Genomic DNA, 23941 nt, shown 5'->3' with positions numbered 1-23941 from the left:
TCTCTAAAATTATACCACGGACTTTTTACGTCACAGTTTATTTTGTCCTCAATTTAAACTAACGTTAGCCAAGTACGTACGTTTATCATTCCGTTAACAGTATTCATGAACATAATCGTGAATTTGAAGATGTACATGAGAAATCATATAACTCGACTACGGCTTTGTCTTGTTACAGGTACTCTGCCTACTTGGAACTGGGCTGGGTGTGAACTCAGATACGGTGTGTGAAGTTTTATGTAATCGTTTTCTTCTAATATAGAAGAAACCTAAGTGGAATTTGTGTGTGGAACATCAGACAACATTTTGGCTTTGCAGTGGATTTGTGTTTAGTAAATAAAGTGAAGTGTGCGGAGCAATTAATGCCCGATTGTTATGCTCTTTGAACAAGTGATTAGTGTTATTACTCGTACATTATTGGATTGTTATCTGTTTGCTTGGACTTCTAGCAGCTCAATGGCCGCTGTAAGTATTTTATTATTATTTTACTAGCTTCTCTATCATTTGTGACTTATTATGAGTTTAAAATTTGGGACATTATCTAGTCGAATAAGTGTATTTAATAAAAATGAGAAGATTTCGGCGTTTCGTCTTCCGCGACCTATAAAGCATAATCTTCAGAATAAACCACTTCCGACGGCTAAATGATAGCCTCGTTTTTCGTCTTGTCTCCTGCGATAACGGCAACAAAATATTTTCAAAATCCTTTTAATTTGAGAAAGAAGAAGAAATATTTTAACTCCTTTTAATTTGAGAAAGAAGAAGATTACCATATTCTAGGTTTGGTTGGGCTAACACTTCCGATAAAAATGTAGGTACCCTAATGAAGCTACAAGCAACAAAAACTTGTGAATCCAGAACCACAATCAAATGTGTTGCGTGAATATTCCGCGAATTCCCACGCGCTCAGGCAAAAATGCTTTATTTGAGGCTATTTACTAAACTAAATCACTCATTGTGAAGCAGCAAGGTTGTAAAGCTTTATTGTACATATGGAAATTAATTCCGATTTCAAAGCTAACTAGAGTAATGAGACAATTGCAAAGGTGCTGTTGGTATACGGGCGCCATCTTCTCGCGATCGACTGACGCGCGCGACGACCTCGTGTACAAGTTCACTAAATTTAGATCGCCAGTGACAATGTTGACAACTTGCGTGCGTTTTAAATATCGTAACATTGATTGTTGGACAATCTAAAGTTGATCGTAGTGAAAGATGAAAAATATCGCCATTTCGCCAAAAAGTTATAGACAATTCAATAAAACAGAACAGACAAAACAGGAAGATACAAAACTCCCGAGGTGATGAGATCTTTTGGTATTTGAAGCTCCCTCATTTATTAGAAAAACCGGCCAAGTGCGAGTCGGGTTAGCGCACGAAGGATTCCGTACCATTACGCAAAAAAACGGCAAAAAAATCACGTTTGTTGTATCGGAGCACCACTTAAATATTTATTTTATTCTGTTTTTAGTCTTTGTTGTTATAGCGGCAACAGAAATACATTATCTGTGAAAAGGTGACAGACGGAGAGACAGAGGAGTCTTAGTAATAGGGTCCCGTTTTTACCCTTTGGGCACGGAACCCTAAAAACACAAATCAAAAAATATTTAATAAAATAATTTGATTTGTTCCCAAAGTTATGAAGATTCAGATTGAAGATCAATAATCACATTATGAGCAAAGGGTATTGCTACTATTGTTTAACGGTTTGATGAAGATATACAAATAAAGTATCGCTAATATTAAAAGCATTTGGGAGTGTTTCGTGTTTCTCGGATCAATTATCCCAAGCAATACTTTACACCGATTTTGCTAGTAGATTAGATACGTGATGATCGCAGTCTAGCCTTTCGAAAGCTCGAATAAGTATGCTTGTAATGTAAGTATAGACGAAGTGGGTCAAGGCGCGAGCGGCTGCGTTTCCTACTAGCTCAGTCCGCCGCGGTGCTATGAGGAAGACACTCGTTATGCGCCTCTATCAAACTTTTATTGAAATAAACTGCCTGTTCAAATTATTTGCCGGGAATGGCGGATGTCGAGATTTCTGAATGCGTTTGTAAATGTCTCAATTATGTGAAAGAAAAAATAATAAAACAGAGCGGCATATAACGCTTCGTATAACCATATAAATACCTATAACCTAACAGAATAAACATGCAAAGAACGCTTCAAACTAACGGAGAATGTAATAAGCTGGTTATTCAAGTTTCGAAGAATTCGTCGTTTTCTCACGAGAACGTGCAAGTGTTGCTGCAAGCTTACAATGTGTACTTTCATCAACTTTTAAAGATAAAAGGTTTCTGTACTGTGCGAATATACTTCCTTATTAAAAAAATCAAACCTGTGTTAAGTTTTGTCTCTTTCTATCTAACACAAATATCGAAATGACGGATAGGGACAAACAATAAGTAATCAAGAGCTTGAGACAGTTGAAACGTTTATGAAAATCGGCATGTAGTTAGTTAATTTGTAATACCGAAATAATAGCATTACCTATTTGTAGATATTAAACAAAGACGTTTTTATGTGCACCTACAGATTTCTAGTTTACAATTGCTGATAAAAGTTCTCCCGAATGTGGGTCGTACCGTACGATTATCTATTTCTTTTTAGGTCAAGGATTTTGTTGATAAACGTAATCATTATTGTCATTCGAATACAATTTGGACCTTGCCACATTAACGAAATTAAGGAGCTTCTTGATTTATTTACTCTTGCTAGAAGTTGTGAAACTGAGTCATTAGCACTAGTGTGTGTTGTGTGTTGTAAACAAAGAAAGCAAACGCACAAGATAGCAGTTCGCGCTAGATGTTGCCAGTTATGTGCCTGCACCGACCCACTTAGATACTGGTGGTATCTCTATAACAGTTACGATAAAGACGAACCACTTTCTTTAGCACGCTCTAATCACAATTACAAGTACTTACAAATCATGTGAATTGATAGATTTAACGCCGATAAATATTACAAATGTTCTGTGACTTTTGCAACTTTCTAACTCTAGTAAAGTTATTTATAAACAACCTCTTTGCTCTGACCTTTTAGTGAAGCTATGTACATTAACGTATTTGTTATTGGCAACAGCTTCAGTGGCGTCAGTACCGGCTCATCGTCTTCCTACATTTTATTGTGCGTCCACTTACGTACATGAAACTTCGCAGTTCGCGAAATGTAAAGCCGGTCATGATGATCAGAAGTGGGATCATCGAATGTAACATTGACTTTCACATTAGTGTGGTGGGTCTGATGTAACGCCGAGGCCGCGCGCGCGCCGGGGAGTGATTAGGTAAACGTTGCGCGCGCCGCTTTCACCCCACTTTCACCTCTATTTCCGCATTACTCTGCACATTGGTGCACATTTATCGATCTAAAATTGCCATTAAATCGACTCATTACTGTAAATAAAAGTACAGTACGCAGCTTATCTTATATTATATGTATGAATTTATGTGCGTACAGTTATTGAAGTGAGATATTGCCGAGCTAGAATTACGAAGTAATGTTACGACGGTTTGAGATTCAAACGATCAATTCTCAGAATCAGGGATCAGGTCCGTTTTGTTGACGAAGCCATATGAATCACATATTTTTTGTCGTCAAAACCGATACGATGTAGAAAGACACGTTGATTTTGATAAGATTAAATTCCAGGTAGGATTTTTTAGTTAGCATTTCGTATAATAATAATATGTATAATATAATATTATTTCGTATAATAATATAATAATATAATCGTATAATATTAGACATATTTGAAATAGGTAAGGTACATAATCGAATTGGAATTTCTAAGAAGAATTGATACGATACGGTGTTTCTTGATTGATTAGTATTATATATGAGTTATCGTACTTATCGTATCGATTCATAAATATCGGCCCAGAGAGCGGCCGGGCTGTGACACTGGCCTGGTGACCTACAAACTGAGTGTTTTGCCGGTTCACCCACTTCGCATGCACAAATTCGTCAGTATCTTGTGTTACGCGTTGCATGTGATCATCAACCTAGTTACACTTGCAGTTACGTCTTCAATGTAAGTAATAAAAGCGCTCTATTAGCGCGAGTTGTGTCTGTGATGTTACATCATCACTTCATCATTGGCCACAGCATCTTTACAGATGATAGTTGCAGCGACTACAGGTATTTGAGGAGGTAGTCTACAGTCTACATCGACTGCACACATTCATCACTATCATCACTTAAGAGTTTCAAAATTGTGTATTATATGATTTTACTGACGCTTATAATGTTTGTAACATGATCACTTAGTAGGTTTTTACTGTTTATAGAATTTTGTTTCGTATTTATTTTTCCGTAATTAGTTGAACTCACCTAATCTAATGATTTGACGATGAAGTTTTTAAGTCCCAGACGGATTTTACGGTTTCAGAAAATAAAACACAAACTGCGGAATGATTTCGCTCTTTAACAACTTCCATAACAGACAACTTTTGTTAACAAACCTAACGGCTTCTATGCAATGGCCTCAAGAACCTAAGTTTCGCGGGCGAAAAAGTTTTCCGTAACAAAAACATTTTAGGAAGGTTTTTCCTTCACCATTTTCCTTCCTGCATCCGTAATGGTTGTTATGATGGGAAATATGTTAGATGTATACAAAACACGGCCAGCACCGGCGTCGCGCGATTTGCACAACGCCTGCAGCTATTGACCCACTGACACAGAAACTGCTGACGAAGGATAACGGGTCGGTTGCATGCGACACGAGTTTCAACTCTTCGCGCAACACAACTATGGTTTTGGAGAAACGCATTAGCAATAATAATGATTTTTTTGCGATTTTCAGAATAAATACAGATAAGTAATAGTGCGTGGGAAATTGTAGCTCAATCCCTCTCGTGCGTAGCCAGTGGCCAGGTGTTTAAATTGAACTTTGATCTACAATATTTAATAGATTAGGTTATAGGTATGAACCACCATATACTTCATAAACTTTACACCCTAAACTATTAAATCATAAATGGTAATTATAAGCATACAACGTTTGAAATGCGCAGTTAGATCGATAGTACGAATTCTCAGATAGTTTAATTGCATCTGCTCGTATTTATAATAAAACAAAAGAGTATTCTCAAGTAAATGTTGGAATGATTCCAAATGGATATACTCTAGTTGTCACAAGTCTTTAAATAGATCGAGGAGGTATTTCATCGCATTCTATTTGCATACTAACAGCTGCTGTAACCTGCACTGGTGCATCAGGATGTCATTAGTAAAACGGGAAAAACGACAGTGACAGACGACAGAGGGGATTCCGTTAGTGTAGATTAATAAAATGCAACATGTCGATGAAGAATTAACGAGCCTGTGACATAGTTCCTTAGAGAGGATCAAAGTTGGGCTCTGGTCTCGTATCTGTATCTTGAATCGTATGGGAGTGGAGACCATATTTGGGTCGCACAATTCAAGTAAGATCAAACCATTAGCCTATTGAAGCAAATTATGTGGACGAGCATTGAGAACACAAAGGCAGGCTCAACGTGGATTCGAATCGAAATGATTGCGAAAGGTATTTACTATATTGTCTATGGAAGATGGTAACGGGGTCACAACAAGAAACTGTTCTGATAAATAACAACTTGCATTTGATTTGATTAAGTGCCCTAAACAAACATCATAGTAAATAGGGCTATGGCCTATGATTCAACTAACAGCAATAATTCAATCTATCAACATCCTTCCATTACGGAGAGTCGGTTGTTATTAGTCCAATTGCGACATTCAACATTCCAATTTTTCTATGTTCAAACTGAGCGCTGAAAACATCGAAGAAAATCTTATATTTTTACAAACGAAATTACGGGTATAGGACAAGTGACATTAACAGATGTTTTTGATATTGTCAGTGTCACGCTGCCACGTTCGTCAGTTGAGTTAGCTTAAGACTGGGTCATAAGCAGACTACAAGCTGCACCGGGTCTCAGATGAGTCTTAAATGTTCATAACCTGCTCAAGGCTTCAAGACTGAGGAACGCTTGCAGTTGAACAAGGCTGAGTACGGAACCACAGAATTTGGCAACAAAACAGTTCCGGTCGTGATACACACGGATTTTGGTCGGATTAAACATAATCTTTTAAACTTTCGGGAATACGGCGGGTTTTATGAGGAAACTTGGAAACTTTTGTAATTAGCTTTGTAAATACGTGAGAAGGTATCTTTTGGTAGTGTTTGCATCCTGATATAATTATAAACATGATAAAGAAAAGGTTTCTGAAGGTTTCTTCTATGTATCCCTTCCCCTACGTTACGTTTCCCTTTGGTTGCATAAGTGGATGGAATATTTACTTAATGAGTATTTAAACTTAGGCATATTTTATAAACTTTACTGTTTATTAAACTCCTTATATACTCTTCCTTTTTCGTGATTTGGATAGAAACACCACTACATTAATGCCCTTGATACAATTGTATATAGTATTCCAAGAACGCATAGAGAGAAATGTAATGTGCCGATTATATTAGCGATAAACGGGAAGTAAACGTTAACTGAAACAACAGTTCGGCGATAAGTCGGTCGCAAACAACAAACAAAACTAATATTAGATGGCGTTGGCAATATGGAACGCAAAATGTGGGCCACAGCCGCCCCGGCGCATCACACCTACGAGCTCGGGCTCTTAAAACATCGTAACTTCTCAGGAAGTTCTACGCAGTAATAAAATTCTCTTTTATTTACTCATTCATGACAGTCAAAAAATGCTTCTATTTGTATATTTTTCTTGATTTATCTCGACTGTCTTGTCTGTCAATGACAGGAATAAAGATATCACGTCACGACCCATTTACTGAATTATTTATGGACGCTATCTACGAATAGAATTACATAGCGGGAGTCCGTTCACAAACTACCTACCTCTCATGGACTGAGAGAAACATTATCTTAACTAGATCGGTTGGTGAAACAGAATTTTATTATTGATCTGTTTAAATTTCGCTACCCAAAGGTTGTCTGGAAGAGATAGCTTTTTAGCAATAAGACCGCCTGTTGTTTACCTCTGTTTTCTTTTATTGAGGTGTGCAATAAAGAGTAGGAATTTGTGTTGTATAGGTATTGTTGTATTAACACCTGACGCAATCTCGTGGCTCGATATCCTGAATGTGAATTTATAATTTTTTGATTTAGCTACATATTTAATTGAAATGTTTAATGTAATACGCCATGCGATTAATTAAATTATTGAAACAAGACACCAGACTGATCCATTAATTATTTGTGTTGATCTATTACTTGGAAGATCTGTCTAATAGGTTTGTGTGACTTATTATTGTAACTTTCCCTCATTTTAGCACCAATTTAGAAGGAAAACAATTAATGTACCCTCTTTTATGGTAATGGTTGTCTGAACGAGCGAGGGGTATTGTTATTCGTGTTGCCCCAAACTCAGGACGAGTTGCATCTAGGGTTGGCAGACAGATGGTTGGTAAATGCCTCGGTTCTTACGTCATTTATGTAAATCTTTACCTCTTTACTCTGGGTAAGATGTAAATCTTTTAACTATATGCTTTTATTAATGTTTTATACAAATACCAAATCGACGAGGCGTCATATATGTACAACAATCGGTTTTGTATATTCAATAATAATGTCAGATTCTTTCTCTGTTACGCGCACGTCACCTAAAACATTTCTGCCCCATCCTGAATGATGCAAAAGATGCTCATCTCTATAATATACAATACTGGCGACCCGCCCCGGCTTCGCACAGGTGCAATGCTGATGTATTATACATATAAACTATCCTCTTGAATCACTCTATCTATTAAAAAAAAAACAGCATCAAAATCCGTTGCGAAGTTTAAAGATCTAAGCATACATAGGGACAGGCATCCATCCAGACAGCAGGAAGCGACTTTGTAGTGATGTTACTTCGTCCATATTTCGTTTTTTTTTTTGACATTAATGGCCACCATTAACATTTTGTTGAAATTACATTGATTGACAACCCTGGTTGCATCGCACTAGGTATAATTATACATATTTGTATTAGTGCGATCCCAATGCCTTTTACGAGTTTTACGTGATACATGGAACATTTGGAAGATTTAATATGAAATGGTCTTCGATGTTGTAGAATTGTTATTTTATTTGTCTTTACTCACAGAATATTGACTTTGTAGTGACTGATATTGGAAAAACTAGTTATAGCTTAAATCGTAAAAACTAATATCATTCGGAACAAGAGTTAAAAACATTGGTAAATAAGTAGGTAGTGAAGTAAAACACACTAAAAGCAAGTTAACACGTATGGAACATTTATGATAATTACGATAAATTCGCGAACGCAGTCATAAAAGACGATGAATCGAAGGAAGAATAAGGGCCATAACGCACTAGCGGATAACCGCGGGGGCGGCTAACCGCGCGGCTAGCCGCTTTTCCAGTTTAATATGCAACCGGAGTCCCCGGCAAGCTCGGCCGGATTTCACCTTCCCATACAAACGGAGTTTCGTTCTCATTATAAAACTACGTGTTGGATTGTAATGAAACTTTGCACATACAATGAAATGAGGTATATCTAGGTCTGTAATTAGTTTGTATAGCTGCAGTTTATAAAACAAACGAAATAGAGCAAAAACTAGTTTTGTATGAAAAATTTCAAATCACTGTATTTTTAAACTACGGTAAACTATGGTATCTGAAGCTACATAAACTAACTACAGACATAGATATACCTTATCCTATTGTAAGTACAAAGTTTTAGAGCAAACTAGCTACTCGTTTAAAAATGAGAGCGTAACTACGTTTGTATGGAGAACCGAGCTTGCCGGGGACCCTCAACAGTCACAAAATTTCAACCGCGGCGGTTGAATGGCTGGCCACCATCTTGTTTATACGCACTGACGACTCATTGTGCGGCGAGCCGCTGATGAGTCGACGTGTCCGTCCAGTACAATATTATTTAGCATAAAATAAAACTATGAAAACGGATTATATCGCGTATATTGAATTTATAATACATACCACGAACGCTGTAAAGGGTTCGAAACGTCGGGATGTATTATAAATTCAATATACGAGATATAATCCGTTTTCATAGTTTTATTTCATGAGTAACTATCGCGGTAACCGAAGACAATATTATTATTTAGCATTATTTATTATTTAGCATGTAGATATAGAATAATTTATTAATAATTAAAAATAAAATATGTAGATACATTTTTATAGTAAAGCAAAAAATAGCTAATAATAATTTAATGGATCCAAGACGCCGAGCGGCCCAGCCGCTTAACACGGTTTCATCACGGTTGGCCGCCATAGCGGTCAGCCGCTATGACAACCGCGTCAGGCGGCTGGCAGCTCAAACGAACCGCCTAAGCGGCCAACCGCTAGTGCGGACACATAGCCTAAAAACCAGACGCGCGAGTCACCTTGTTTCGCGGCGCGGGGCAATGACCCCGCACAGCTGTGGCCACGGCAACACACTAACGCAATTAGGAACTAGTGTGCGTGAAAAAATATTTTCGTGTGTGGATAGTGTAAGATCGATATACTTGTTAAGTTTCTGTTTTTTTTATATATCTAACTACGATAATAAACCAATAATATGATTGTTGAGTAATTAATATTTAAACTAACTAAATTTACTTAAGTTTAGGTATTTACCTACCTACAAATAACAACAATATTTACCATTGTTAACATCGTTATCTCTGTATTATTTTGTGCAAATTATGAGCCGGTATCATGATTATTATTAATGACATGTTATTTTATTATATTATAAATTTATATTTAAGTGAATATAGAAAACAACTGTTTAATTGCAGCCACTTGTTTTGTTTGTCGATGTTTGACACTTTATCTGAGTGGAATTTTATGTAGGTGACACACAAGGTGACATCATCACATCAGTCATCAAATTAGATCGAAGTCAACGAACTAGGGTGCGATTCGATGTGTTTTTAGCAACACGTGACATCGCAAATCTAGTAAAGTGGCCATCGTATGATTACTTCAATTTTATACCGTAATGCATTCCGAATTGCGTTTTCGACAGTTTGCAATTGACAATTCCACAAAACATATGACGTGGTCGATAGCCCAAATGCACTTTGAGCGATGACCATAATCCTAAGACATACAAAATTATCGGAGATAAATCAGATAAACAATGTTATTTTTAGAATGATTCAAATTGTGTCATACATTCGCGCCTAGGGTTACCAGATACAAATTTTGAATTTCCTGACAAAATTCCTGATTTGCGAATCTTTTTCCTGACGCTCATATCGATATCGGTGAGGTGACGACGGGGGCCCGGGGGTCTATCCGTAAGCGATATCTAATATCTATGTATGCTTGAGTTAAGATATGTTAATTAATACTAACCAAGTTATTGATAAAGTTAAGTTGACCTCATTGTTATTTTTTACATTGTTTAAATCTGTTTTGGATTAATGTAAGTACCTAATTTTTTTATAATATATATTTTAGGTAATTATCAAAACGTCGGTTAATTCATTAAAATTCCTGACATTTTCGTATTCCGACCGCATTTCTGGAAAACGGCATGTCAAGAAAATTCCTGACATCTGGTAACCCTAGTCGCGCCTCCATATTGGAATTATTCAGCCGAGCCGTTCTCTGCTTTCTTATTCATCAAAATACATTTGAACGAGCGCTTTGTTTTCATGGTCTCACTTTGAATTGGGTCAATGTCTACATTGTCTACTTAAATCATATAAATCTAAAATTTGCGTAACAGATGTTAGGTTAGGTCTAGAATAAGTTTTCGGAGTCTATTTTCGTGTTGTAGGTAGTCTGATCTCAACGTTTACATCTAATCATCAAAACAGATTACAAACACGAGAATATCTAATTTGATTGTTTGGTCGGTTGTAGGTTGTAGATATATGTAGTATATATAGGCTGCTAATTGTGTTAGAAAGGTTGTCGAACTCTTTTAGGGTGCAACCGGGTAACCCGCCTTCAATTTTCTTATGAGACTAAAACTTTTTATAGATAGGAGATATGTTAAGTTACTCTGTATAGTAATTAATTATACTATGGTTAAGCCTAGAATTGATCACAGTAGTGTAGTTTTAGCAAATATTCACCATCTTTCTACCTTGTTTCAGATCGCATGGGAAGCAAATACATAGTCATGAACGCGATAAAGGAGCACTCGCATCAAGCAGGGTAGCTGTTGACAAAGGTAAGTATTCATTCAATGAAATAATATACTTACTTATTAATAGTCTAATATACAGTAGGAATACAAAGTAATACAACGAAAATAGGAACGTAGGAATGGCCTATTACTATTTTTACCATAATGTTTCGAGAACTGAATGTGAGGAAGCCGCGAAATATTAAACTCCAATCCATTGCAGAGTATTTGTATGATGATCACAAGTAATGACACACTTATATTGTCCTCGAGTCTTGGATGTTCGACGTACTTATCTCAAATACTTACCTACGCACGTCAAACGCATTTAACCGATTTGCAAGACCAAAGTGATCCCATAAGTGTTCCGTGAACAAAATTTGTTGTAATTCCTTAACCCTTACCTTACTCCTTTTTCTATAACTACCATTGTACCTAGCTTTAAGTGTTTAGTGAGTAAGTTCTTTTTTGTAACTGAAGTGGCGCTGTTTGTAGAAGGTTTTTACAATAAATGTCTTTTCTTTTCTTTCAAAGTTTTGTATGGAACACAAAAAATTGGCAATGTAATATTTTAATCAGAGTGAAAGTGTTTAGAATATGTTCCCCTGCTGAAAGTACAGAAGTAAACAAACGAAACAATGTTAAATTATCTGCCGCGGTGCGTGTATATTGTTTACATCAGATCTCCATAAGTAAATATTTATAAGACTGACGTATAACTGAATGCGAAGTGACTGGACATCTAAATTTAAACCTGTTCCCTTCTGGCTTCCCGCTTGACCGACTTTTTCGATAGGTACACGTATTAATGAAAGCTTATTTAGTATTTTATACTGCGCTACTAATGTTCTGACGCAAAATTGAATTCGTTATTCATTTATTTTTTTGCAATCTGACACATATTCAGCTGTTACACATACCTTATGGTATCTCATGGGCCTTGAATACAGTAATCCAAATATAAGTGTTACGTAGATCTAACGGAACACTAATATTACCTGTGTCACTCACAGAAGTCAGGTTCAACTAACTGGTTTTTGAACTTTAAGTATCTTTTAGATTTCTCTCTCAAATAATGCGACAGTGTAAATTATTCAGTTCACCTTATACGCCCTGTCTAGACTTCTAAGTCGATTGCCGAATTCGCCGAACGACAAAGACTTTGCGGACGGGTTCACCTATCAAGGAAAACAAACCAGACGTTATTAATAATGTCGTTATGCTGACCACTTAATAGAATTTAAGTTTAAATTATCGTTAATCGGACGGATCAAAGTGAGTTTATTACCCGAGCTACGGTACGGTAGAAAGCATAACGCGTATAAATACACAGACTACTAATAACATTAACTTTTTGGCTTTCCCGTAGTTTTACGTTACCAACTCATATTTATACATATCTCGTAGCAGTTTTAATAACAGTGTTTCCTCTAAGCGCGGGGTGCTTAAGTGCTTGGTAAAAGAAAATTTGATTCTCGTTCAGAGGGCGCTACTAGTTTTGGCCTACAGTCGAATAGATGGCGTTGACGGTTTCGTTTGTTATTTAACAATTTTAACGCATATCAGTGAAAGAACATGGGTCAATCATATCATAAAAATAATTAATGCAAATAAAAAAAATCATTTATCTATATTTAAATACATTTTATCGTATTTTTATAAATCTTCATTTTTAGTTTTAAAGTGTGTCGACAGATGGCAGTGAATTTACTGGGGTTACAAAATTTACTATGATAGTACCACTCTAGTATTACTCTATGGTAAAAGTATGTTTTCCAATGGTTAAGCCTTATAACGGAAGCCGTGCCAGTGCATGCATAATTGCATCTTGAATACCTACACGCAACCGTCTGGTAGCTCGCGTGCGAGACGTGCTGAATATTGTTACTGATCGATCGATGCTAAATCGAACAACAATGATGAAAATGTGAAGCTTTCTTTTTAATTAATGATGACGAGCAACCAAGATAGAGTTATTAGCAACATAACAGTACAAACATTAATTATCTACTACTATATATAGTTGATTACGCAGTCCTTATGTCGTCTTGATTCGTTGAATGAAAAGGTTAAAACTGAAACTTAAAAACATTATTTTAACCTTTTATAGTTCGACAAGTTTTAGCAAAAACAAGTTCAAAACTGGTAACCTAATTAACATCCCAAATACTTATTAAATTAAACGAATTAAGTAATAGGATGATTAAGAAACAAATGTTCTGTATGTGACTTTTAAATTAAAAAGCAATAGACTTACAGAGTCATTTGTTCCAAGTTTTAACAAAGAATATTTTTTACTAATAGCAAAGACACCGTAACTCGTGTATGTAACTCCGTATAAGATGAACACTGTCTAAGGAAAAAACGTGCCTCGGAAATTAAGAAAATTTGATTCTTGCACTTGATATTTTTATTTTTAAGTTTTAATCGTGTGTCGATAGATGGCAGTAAATTTACTGTGACTACAAAATTTACTATGACAGTACCCCTCTATCCTATATATTAAATACTAATTAGTTTAAAATTATTTTGTTATTGACATACCATGTAATGCTTATGTTACTTTATGGCAAATAAACTGAAACTGAAATATTATCTTTGCTAATAGGTAAAAAATGTTTTAGGGTAGAAGTAATTTACTTTATGAGAAACATGCAAATCGTAGGTATAAACAAGCCTTTGTTGTCCGGGCGGGAGTCTTTCCGGTGTCCTATCGATTCGTTCAGCACAAGCGCGACTCCATGACAACGGTGAGGCTCTAGTCTAGTTGCGTACAGCGCGCGGGCAAATATTACGGCGAACCGATGTAAGTGCATTCATTGAAGGGAATACACGTTGTATGCATATTGACAAGGTCAATGTACATAACTACATAAGTATATAAAAATATTATGGCCTCACTTAACTGAAACTGACTGTAAGTTACTTACATAGGATAGGTGTCATGTTGCTGGGGTTATGTATCTTATTTTGCTAAAATACACACATATCCCGTAAAGAAACTAACATTATAGCAAACAATAAGTAATAGCGCAAAAATTAAGTAAATGCAAGCGGGCTTAAATATGTACGTTAATAAGAAGAATAGGTAGGTAAGGTATATTTAGGTACTCACTGCATTCAACTTAATATCTACTTACCTATTAGTTATTAACTAACTAGGTCGCAGTTGGAAACATAATCATGGATCGTCCCTCAGAGAACCCGCAGACATTTTTGTTGTGAAAAGTTGGCACGATTTTTTTTTCTGTTCCGTGAAATACTAAACGTTCACAACTCTGCGATTACGAGAATAAAGTATCAAAAAGGATACGGCTATTTATTAACACTACCGTTTGGAGGTCAGTAAACTTTTTCACAACTATAAGTATATCGAGTCATACGGAAGTTTCTGTGCGCTACATGTGTGCGTATATTAAAACATATACGCGATAATTATATACGCTTGAGGGCGAAGTACGCTCAAGGGCAGCCCGCGGGTAACGACCCCATCGCACCTTCGGCAACTTGTCTTCGACATTCACGACTCGTAACGATTAATGATTTCTCTGCCATTTACAATTACTCCCCTTTTATGGATGTTTTCAATTTACTTCTACATATTAGGTAGGTACGATAGTTTATTGTGTATTAAAGTAGCTCTTTCGTTTTAGGTGGTGATCCAGCCGGAGGATGGACATCAATAATGTACTGGAAGGGACTCGCCAGTACTTCATGGGTCTCCCCAAGCAAGCGCAGGCGGAAGGCAGCGGACAGCCAGTGTGGCCCGCGGGCGCGCCGCCTCACGAAGAGGGCGCTCCAGGCCAGTCCGGCGCCCCCGCGCTTTCCTCGCGCCCGCCGTCCGCCGCGGCCGCCCCGCCTTCGACACCTGCGCCTGTCGCGACCGCCGCACCACCGCGGCCACCTTCCGAGCCCCTGGAGCCGGAGCCCCACATAATACATAAGGCCACAGTGATGCGCGAGGCGGCCGAGAAGCGGCGCGAGCTGCCCGAGCCCGAGGACGACGAGGAGCCGATGAACGCGCTCTCACCTCCGACACACATTATTCGCAAGCCACCGCAGCGCACCCTGCCGTCCCCCGCCCCCGCGCTGGCGGCGCCCTGTCCGTCCCCTGCGCGGCCCCCCTCGGCCGCCCCGCTGCAGCCGCAGCCGACGCCCGAGCCGCATCCCGAGCCTAGCACGGCACAGTACCGCGCACCTTTGCATCGCGTGCAGACACCTACGGCACGACCAGTCGAGCATTTAGCTTCCGGCCGCCCTCCGGATCATTATACCGCGTCACGTCCACCTGAAGGTTACTCGCGGTACCACTATGATTCAAACATGACAGACCCTAGTAGAGGTTCCCACGGGTCATTAGTAGCGTCGCCTCAACCGTCTGCGCCGCCACGACATAGCAGTCCTCAGCAAACCTATGCGAGGCTGTCCAGTGCGGTGCCGCAGCATGCGACGACGCGGCTGCGGGAGACGGCCACACATAGTCCACCGGCAACACGCTACGCACTGCCAGCCACGCAGCCTCCCGCACCGCATCCGCATAACGACCGCGTACCGCCCATACACCATCCGCAAACACTCACAACGGGTGATAGACGGTCGCCACAAGTTTACGCAACGCTGCCGCGTCACGAATCTTCGCATTTTGCTCGGACGCCAACACATTACGAGCGGCAGCATACTATTCCTCCAAGAAAATACGATCCCCAACAATCATATCCTGGGTATCGACAAACACAAACCGCGGCACAAGCCGTGCCGAGTCAGCGAACAGAAGTATTTAAAGAGCATTATCAAGTCCAATATAAACATCCCCCAATGGATGCTATGAGTGCGCACTACGCCGCGAGGCCACCAGATCGCGCACCTGCACCGCACCCTCATGACTCGGCGCGTTTACCGACGCAACGACCTGTAGATTATCCCAGCAGCAACCGAACGGTAGACGCAAGAAGTAGTTACCTGTACCAGAGTCCATCGACTTCTTCCGTGCGCTATCAACCGACGGTGCCGGTGCCCGTAGTTCAAAATCACCAGCAGACAAGGACTGGTCACCGACATTCAGCGGCACCTAAACCTTCGTATGAATATCCCACGTCGAATCATGTTCAATCTAGTGCTCGACCAGCAACAAAACCTGGCTTCCCGAGCCAACAGCAACGTATGACTGTGTCAGTGACGTCGTTGGTCAATCAAATGAATCAAACAAAACAGAAAAAAGAGTCTCCTTTAGATTTATCTGTAAAAACTGTAAAAAATTCAGCAGATTCTTCTACAACCGTAGACGATGCTGCCGACTCAGCGTCGCTTGAAAATAAGAACTTGCCGTTGCAACCGCGGCAATTGCCTAATAGTCGACACGTTCCTCCTCAACACGTGCCACCATTTGGTGCGTCTCACAAAGTCGACTTTGCGCCTGACTTTACTCAATACAGAGAAACTAACAATAACCATAGCCCCGCCTTAGCTCCTGGCCATCCACCGGTACGGTACAATGGTACACATGAAGCACCTCGGCCCATCGTAGAAGCCTATCCGCCTGATCCCCGTCACCAAAGGTATCATGATCGCACTAAATATAGTATTCCGATTGCTACTCGACCTGAATACGCAATACCTCGCATAGATCTCACCACAACGATTCCTGAAGAACGTCATCTTGAGAGTAGAATCCGCGACGACCGGCACTTTGTAATTGAGGAAAGGAAGCGGCCCGCGGGACCCATTGTTAGCAACATTCCGGAGAAAATTGTCAGGTATGAGACCTGGACAGCCGACAGTCGGATATCGGACCGGTCTAGTCGCACGGCGCGGGAACAACATGAGCTAGCTAGCCAACCTGTCTACAGTTACAGTGCTCATAAACGTTACGAGGCTTATCCGGGTGATCACAAGCGACCGGTCACGTCAAGTGTCTATCATGAACACCGTCATGTAAACCATAGGTACCCCTATCCACCCGAGGTTCTCAGCAGAGATGTAAGAGAGTATGCCCACCCACAGTATGCTCCAGACAGAAATTCGTCTAGTAATAGCCGCCAGGTTATACAAAAAATTCCGAACCATAGAGATATGCACGCCCATCCATTAGATCCTCATAGTGGAGTACCAGCTGACAAAAGAGTTTTAAGTATACTAAGAAATAGTTTGGAAACAAAGCATCCGGAAGTCACTAGACCGAGGCCAATACCAGAACTTATAGTCATAGATGATGTAGATGACTCTGAGGTTGAAATAACAGATTTGACAAAGGAAAATGATATCGACTTGGTAGGTAAAAATGGTAATTTAGGCAAATCTAACACTAATAAAATAAATGTACCCAGTGGACACCAAATACACATGCCTAAAGCCATAGACTCAGTGTTAAAAGAATCAATTCATCAAAAAGTGGATCCAACTAATTTAGATCCAATGAGTAAATCTCCAGAAAATGATGTAGCTTCAAGGATACGAACGAAGGCAGAATTAAAAGTTATGCCTCCATCTCAAGATGGTCATTTGAAACCTGAAATAAAACTTGGTGTACCAATAGGAAATCATGAAAATCTAAAGCCTACTCCAAAATCACAAAAACAACATCTTTTCAATCAAATACGAGAAGATCTTAGGTTGGAATCTGTTATAAAAACTGAAAAGCCAATCGCGTCGTTAATACCAGATATAAAATCTGAGCCGATGAATATAGAGGAGATAGAAAAGGATGCAGTGATATCAATTAAAACTGAAAACTTTTTAGACACCGAGTGTATTTCTGAAAATAATACCCCAGATGACTTAGATTGGGCAAGCGCTTGTGATAACTTTATGGAACAACTGAAAACAGGATGTCATAAAAAGAAGCCGCGTAGGAAACGCACTGAAACGATGGAACAAGAAACTCCAGCTAGTGGTGAAAAATCTACTACAATTGCAACGTCTGAAATAACTCCTAGCGAACCTACTCCCAATATTGTAATTAAACAAGAGCCCATAGATGCTGATGAAATGGAAAACCAAATAGTGGCTGAAACTATAAATTATCTAAAACACCCTATCGACAATTCGTCTATACCTAAACTTCTGACCCAAAATAAACCAGACTCGAACAAAGTACCAGCTATTAGAAAACCTACTATAAATAAACCGGATATTAAAGATAGTATCGGAATAGAAAAACAAACTAATTTAAAAGAACCAATTGGTAATCAAAATTCAAGAAAAGATATTTTATCAAAATCATCAGTTACAAAAGATATTGATAAGAGTGATAAATCTAAGAACAACAAAAAATATAAAGATGTTGAGAAATTCACAAGATCGCCCTTAAAGCGTAAATCAATGTCAGATAAAAGTGAATCATCCACATCTACAAGCACTACGCCTATGAAGCACATTACTAAAGAAAAAGAACAAATAAAACCCGTCATAAAAGAGGAATCAGAGTCTACTGACGATGACGAACCATTAATTAAAAGCAAGATGATAAAAGAAAAAGAACGTAATGAGCGCCTCAAATATGCTATCCTTAAAGATATGTCAGTTTATGTTAAATTAGAATGCTGTGATGTAGACGTTAGTAAATTTACAAAAAAGAAAAATGATACAACCATAAACGACAAAGGCGAAAAAGCTACTAAAGGCAAATTAATTAGAAAAAAATCAAGATTGAAAGGGAAATCGTTATCTACAGATAACTCTAAAAATGATAAACGTAAGGATGATACAAGCTCTGAGAGTGAAGATGAAGACCTAACCGTAGCTAGCAGGCTGAGAGTACGTAAAACTATTAAGACAGAAGATTCCAAAACAACGCCTATTAATAATAAAACTCCCGTAAAATCGTCTCCCACGAAAAAACAAGATAATAATGTTAGCAGTAGCGCTAGTTCTACTCCAGCTCGAAAAGCAGGTTTTGGAGATGGTTCCGATTTTCATCCAGGATGGGAAGAAGAGCTGTATAGATACAAGCGCTCACTTCGCATGCCAAGCAGACTTATTGCTATTCCTCGAGGACGCTCCGGTGGACCTTTTGTTAAAGGCGCAAACACGTTATTTTCAAGGGGTTCTACTTCTTTGCCTGACTTAGACCCAGCTCCACTTTCCCCGGCGCCGTCTTCAGCCCCCTCTGCAGCAACTGATGATTTGTATGCCAGACGTCCTGATAAATCAACCATAGACAGTGATCTCGATTCTAATTCTAGTTGCTCAGTTGTTCATAACAATAGACTCCATTCTGATTCTGAAGCTTCCACCTCTACAGGGTTCTCGACGAAAATGAAAAAGAAGGGAAGTTCTATAGTAGATGTCCTCATGGAAAAGTATGGTAAGAAAGATGAAAAGAAAAAATCGAAAGATAAAGAAGACAAACTCAATAATACACCTAAGATCATTCCAAAAAGTACCAACCCGACTGAATTACTACCGACACCTAGCTTAGGTCTCATGAAAAGCGGTACGAAAGGAATTTTGAGTGCAAAGAAAGATAAATTGATGGAAGACATTTATTATTTGGGTGCATTTAGGAAAGAAACTGTGTCACAATTTAGAAATGCCTTTATCAATAACACAGATGGCCTTATGGGTGCTACAGAAGAATTTGCCCCGGTTGTATTAAAGTCTAGGACAAGAACAGAAAGTAGAGTTATTAAGCAACGAGCAACGATTAAAGAAGTTTTTGGAGACGAAAGGCCAGCATCAGCGCCACCGTCCTCCTGTAGAGACAAGGAAGAAGATGAGGTTAAAGCAGACAAACCAGTAGAAATTAAGAAAGAACCGGAAACTAAGGCGAAGATCAAGCCTAAGAAAATCATGAAGGACAAAATGAAACGCAGATCTAGTTCTATACGAGATGGACTTAGGAGTACAAAGTCACTGAAAAGAAACGATGCTAAAGGGCGTCTGATGCGCTTGAAAAAAAGAAACAATTTAATGAAATCTTTAGCAAACAAGAGAATTAAAGATGTTTCCACTCCAAAGATCAAAAAAGAAAAAAGTCCATCTCCAGATGACAAGGATGATAAGGATGCCCCAAAAGAAGAGGGTAGTTCTCCGGGCACAACAGAAGGAAGTACTAAAAGGCGGTTGAAACGTTTGTTTGGAAGAAGAAAGTTCAGTTCTGGGTTTGATTACATCCGCAAGAAGAAGAAAATCATCCGAAGAGACGATTCGATCAAACAAGCGCGCCGGCTAGCGGCGAAGCCTAGTCCTGAGTCAGTCCACGACATCCAGAAAGAGATCAAAGGCTGGTTTATTAACAAGAGCATCGGAGAATCACATCTTCACCGCGCAGCGAGATTGGGTTATACGGTAAGTTTTTGTTATAAAAATAAATGAAAAGCAAAAAAGAAGGAATTATTAAATTCAAGAAACAACAATATTCAACTGAAATGCTCCTTCCAAAATGATTCAATCCAACGGCATTAAAAGTTGTGAAAGATAATATATGTTCCATATCTGAATGTTTATCTTTTCGTTTCAGGATTGCGTGGCGTACTGTCTGGAGAAGATAGGGGCGGAGCCGACCGCGAAAGACAACGCGGGTTTCACGCCCTTACATGTGGCTGCGGCGAAGGGTCATGTTCGGATCGCGAGGCTGCTCTTACAATACGGGGCCAACGTCTCCGCTGCTGCGCAGGGAGGTATTAGGTAAGGCACATGATTATTATTTTTGTTGACGCCAGTTACGGTAGCAATCTTAGGGGAGTGGTTTAGTCACCCCTAAACCTTGACCCTTTGGCCTTGACTTGACAAGCCCAAAGTCAAGCCCCTTCCAAAACAAAATCCTAGATCCGCTACCTGGATGACGCAGTAATCGTTGAAGTTGTTAAATATAAACGTTCCGTTTAAAAGCCAACAAGTATTTTTTTGGGTACACATAAATTGTCAATTTTTCTCTTTAAAGTTGCAATTTCTATTTCCAGACCTTTACACGAGGCATGCGAGAACAGCCGCATAGAAGTAATCCGCCTGCTGCTTTCTTACGGAGCGGACCCCCTGCTCGGAACGTATGCGGGGCAAACACCTGAAGAGCTGGCGGAGGGACCGGCGGCCAAGCTTCTGCGACTTCATATCGCGGACGTTCAGGGCACAGCCACGGAGCCGTGGGTATTCCCGCCGTCGACGGCTATCATCGGTTAGTTACCATCATTATTTCCTCATCTGCTCTCTTACGGGGCGGACCCCCTGCTCGGAACGTATGCGGGGCAAACACCTGAAGAGCTCGCGGAGGGACCGGCGGCCAAGCTTCTGCGACTTCATATCGCGGACGTTCAGGGCACGGCCGCGGAGCCGTGGGTGTCCCCGCCGCCGACGGCTATCATCGGTTAGTTACCATCGTTAGTAGGTACTACCGGGGGGGGGGGGTCCGCTCCGTAAGAGAGCAGATGAGGTCATCTGCTCTCTTACGGAGCGGACCCCCTGCTCAGAACGTATGCGGGGCAAACACCTGAGTTCATGTTCACGAGTGAGTGATTTAAATGAATATCTTTTGATTGAACTCGCTCACTCTTCAACTCACTGATGATTTAACTCGGTCAGTAACTCATCTTTCCCACTCATGATTCGAATAAGCCGGTCGAGCGTGACGAGCGAGTGAGATGATGCGAATATGTTTCGGAACGGTTCGGAAGAATTCTTAGGGTGTCGGGAAAACATGGCGGGATGATTCGCTATCTTGGTCGCACTTATGGCTGTGTGTATCTAATTGGTTGACATCTCTCTCTACTCACTCGTGAACAATATAGTCTACAGATCTACTGAGCGAAAGATATGAATCAATCTTTTCAACTCAGTTAAGCGTTTTGCGCATCTCTACTGATGAGCTCGCACCGACCGGCAAAGACCGGCGATCAAGCTTCTCCGGGTACTACGGCTGTACAGGGCTATGTTGATAGTTGGAATGATAGTTGTATCATCGGTTAGTTATCACTTCTTGTACTAGAACATGGTCATGTCTAATGGTGATGAATTAGTTTCGTAAAGAGCGGGAAGTTATCTATGGGGTAGGGTAATTCTTTTTGCCATGTTTAGATTCGTAATTGCAAAGTTTCTGCCAACCGAGTGATATCACTATCACTAAATACTCTTATCAAACATAATAAACTAGCATATTGAGCTCTTTCTAACAAACACAACAACAACAACATAGATAGGGACGTTTGGGACCAACAATTATCCTCGGCTTGTTAGATATGACAAACGTTTATACTTAAATAATGTCATAAGATAATAGAGATTTGTATATACGAGATTGTCCCATTTAAAATCTTTTTATTACTGCAGACAAGGAAGAGCTCGGGTGCGACGCGCTAGCCTCCCCGCCGCCCGCGACGCCACCACCGCCCCCGGACGCCACCATCGAGATCCAATGCACGGAGGCGCCGTTGCCACCGTTCTACAGTCTACGGCCCGCGCCTGGCCAGCAGTCGGACGGGCTGTGGTGCTTACTACAGGACATCACCAACTTATTACAGGTGCGTATGGTAATAAATGCCATAATAAGGTAATGGGCTATGCAGATTACCATCAATCCTCTTCTTCCTCGCGTTGGCCCGGCACTTTGCCACGGCTCATGGGAGCCTGGGGTCCGCTTGGCAACTAATCCCAAGAACTGGAGTAGGCACTAGTTTTTTACGAAAGTGAGTCCGGTTTCCTCACGATGTTTTCCTTCACCGAAAAGAGACTAGTAAATATCAAATGATATTTTGTACATAACTTCCGAAAAACTCATTGGTACGAGCCGGCGTTTGAACCCGCGACCTCCGGATTGCAATTCGCACACTTACCGCTAGGCCACCAGCGCTTCCCTTCCAAATTTACCAATACATGGCAATATATTAAATGTAAAATGATAAAATAAATTAAAGCAAGTGTATTGGTGTAACGTGTAACCCGTTCTTGTGTAAAAATAACTATCTGCATGTTGTCAAACCAATACTTCTAATCATACAATCCTAATAATATGTATATTCAAAATTGAGGAAACTACCTATTGTTAGTACTAGCTCCCTACATTTAGAACTTCTTTCTCTACAGTTTTTATGCAATTAATTGCTTCTATTTCAAAGTTGCTCATTTGCATCATATTATTTACAGATAAAATCAAAAGACAGCCTGCTGAAACAGATCCACTGCGGCTCAGGATCGCCGAAGGAACTGCTTCGCGAGATCAGAACCCAGGAGTTTCTTGAACGGGCACAGTGCCACCAGCTATTGTGCGCGGGCGAGAAGGTGAACGTGCGAGCGAGCAAGGTGGCCCTCGTCAGGGTCACCGACAAGCTGCGACAGCTGCTCAAGGTCGAGACTGTCCTTGTTAGCTGACACCATCAGTGCTCGCAGAAGTGCATGTGTGTAACATGAGCATAGATCGTGTAGAAAAGACGACAGTTCAAATGCATACTGGTAGTATAATACGCGTAGCGGAAGCGTAGTCGCAACGGCCCGGCCACGACATCGCGCGGCGGCGGCAGCGGCGAGCGGCGGCCATAGGTGGGAACGAAAGGTCCGATCGCTGTGTCTCGCTCCAACCTATGGCCGCTGCTCGCTGCTGCCGCCGCCGCGCGATGTCGTGGCCCGGCCGTAAGGAGAGAAACCTAAGCGCCTGTATGCTGCCCTCAGTATTACGCGGGAAAACCAGCACTATAAGATAAATAAGCGAGGTGCAAGACATCTGCGTGGTTTCGTCTAAAGCACTTAAGCCAATCACGTCCTTTTAGAGGACCAGGCTCTACGAGATCTTAATACTTCGACTGATTATTTTAATCTTAACAAAGCTGTATCTCATTTAAGAACAAATAATTTCTTTAAATTAAAGTGTAGCCAGCCATTAACT

The 23941-nt window shown here is 40.0% G+C and overlaps 1 protein-coding gene across 1 annotated transcript; it reads left to right on the top strand.

The window, feature by feature from the left end:
• Positions 1 to 23527, top strand: LOC134743492 (uncharacterized). The gene is made up of 8 exons (XM_063676941.1): positions 1 to 72; positions 179 to 465; positions 11102 to 11178; positions 14787 to 20418; positions 20591 to 20757; positions 21033 to 21244; positions 22393 to 22583; positions 23206 to 23527. The coding sequence occupies exons 4-8, from the start codon at positions 14806 to 14808 to the stop codon at positions 23428 to 23430; spliced, it is 6408 nt and encodes a 2135-aa protein (XP_063533011.1). The 5' UTR covers positions 1 to 72; positions 179 to 465; positions 11102 to 11178; positions 14787 to 14805; the 3' UTR covers positions 23431 to 23527.
• Positions 23528 to 23941: the final 414 nt, after the last annotated feature.

Source organism: Cydia strobilella, chromosome 8 (assembly GCF_947568885.1).
Source record: "Cydia strobilella chromosome 8, ilCydStro3.1, whole genome shotgun sequence".
Classification (NCBI taxonomy): Eukaryota; Metazoa; Arthropoda; class Insecta; order Lepidoptera; family Tortricidae; genus Cydia; species Cydia strobilella.
This window is presented reverse-complemented; position numbering and strand designations above follow the sequence as displayed.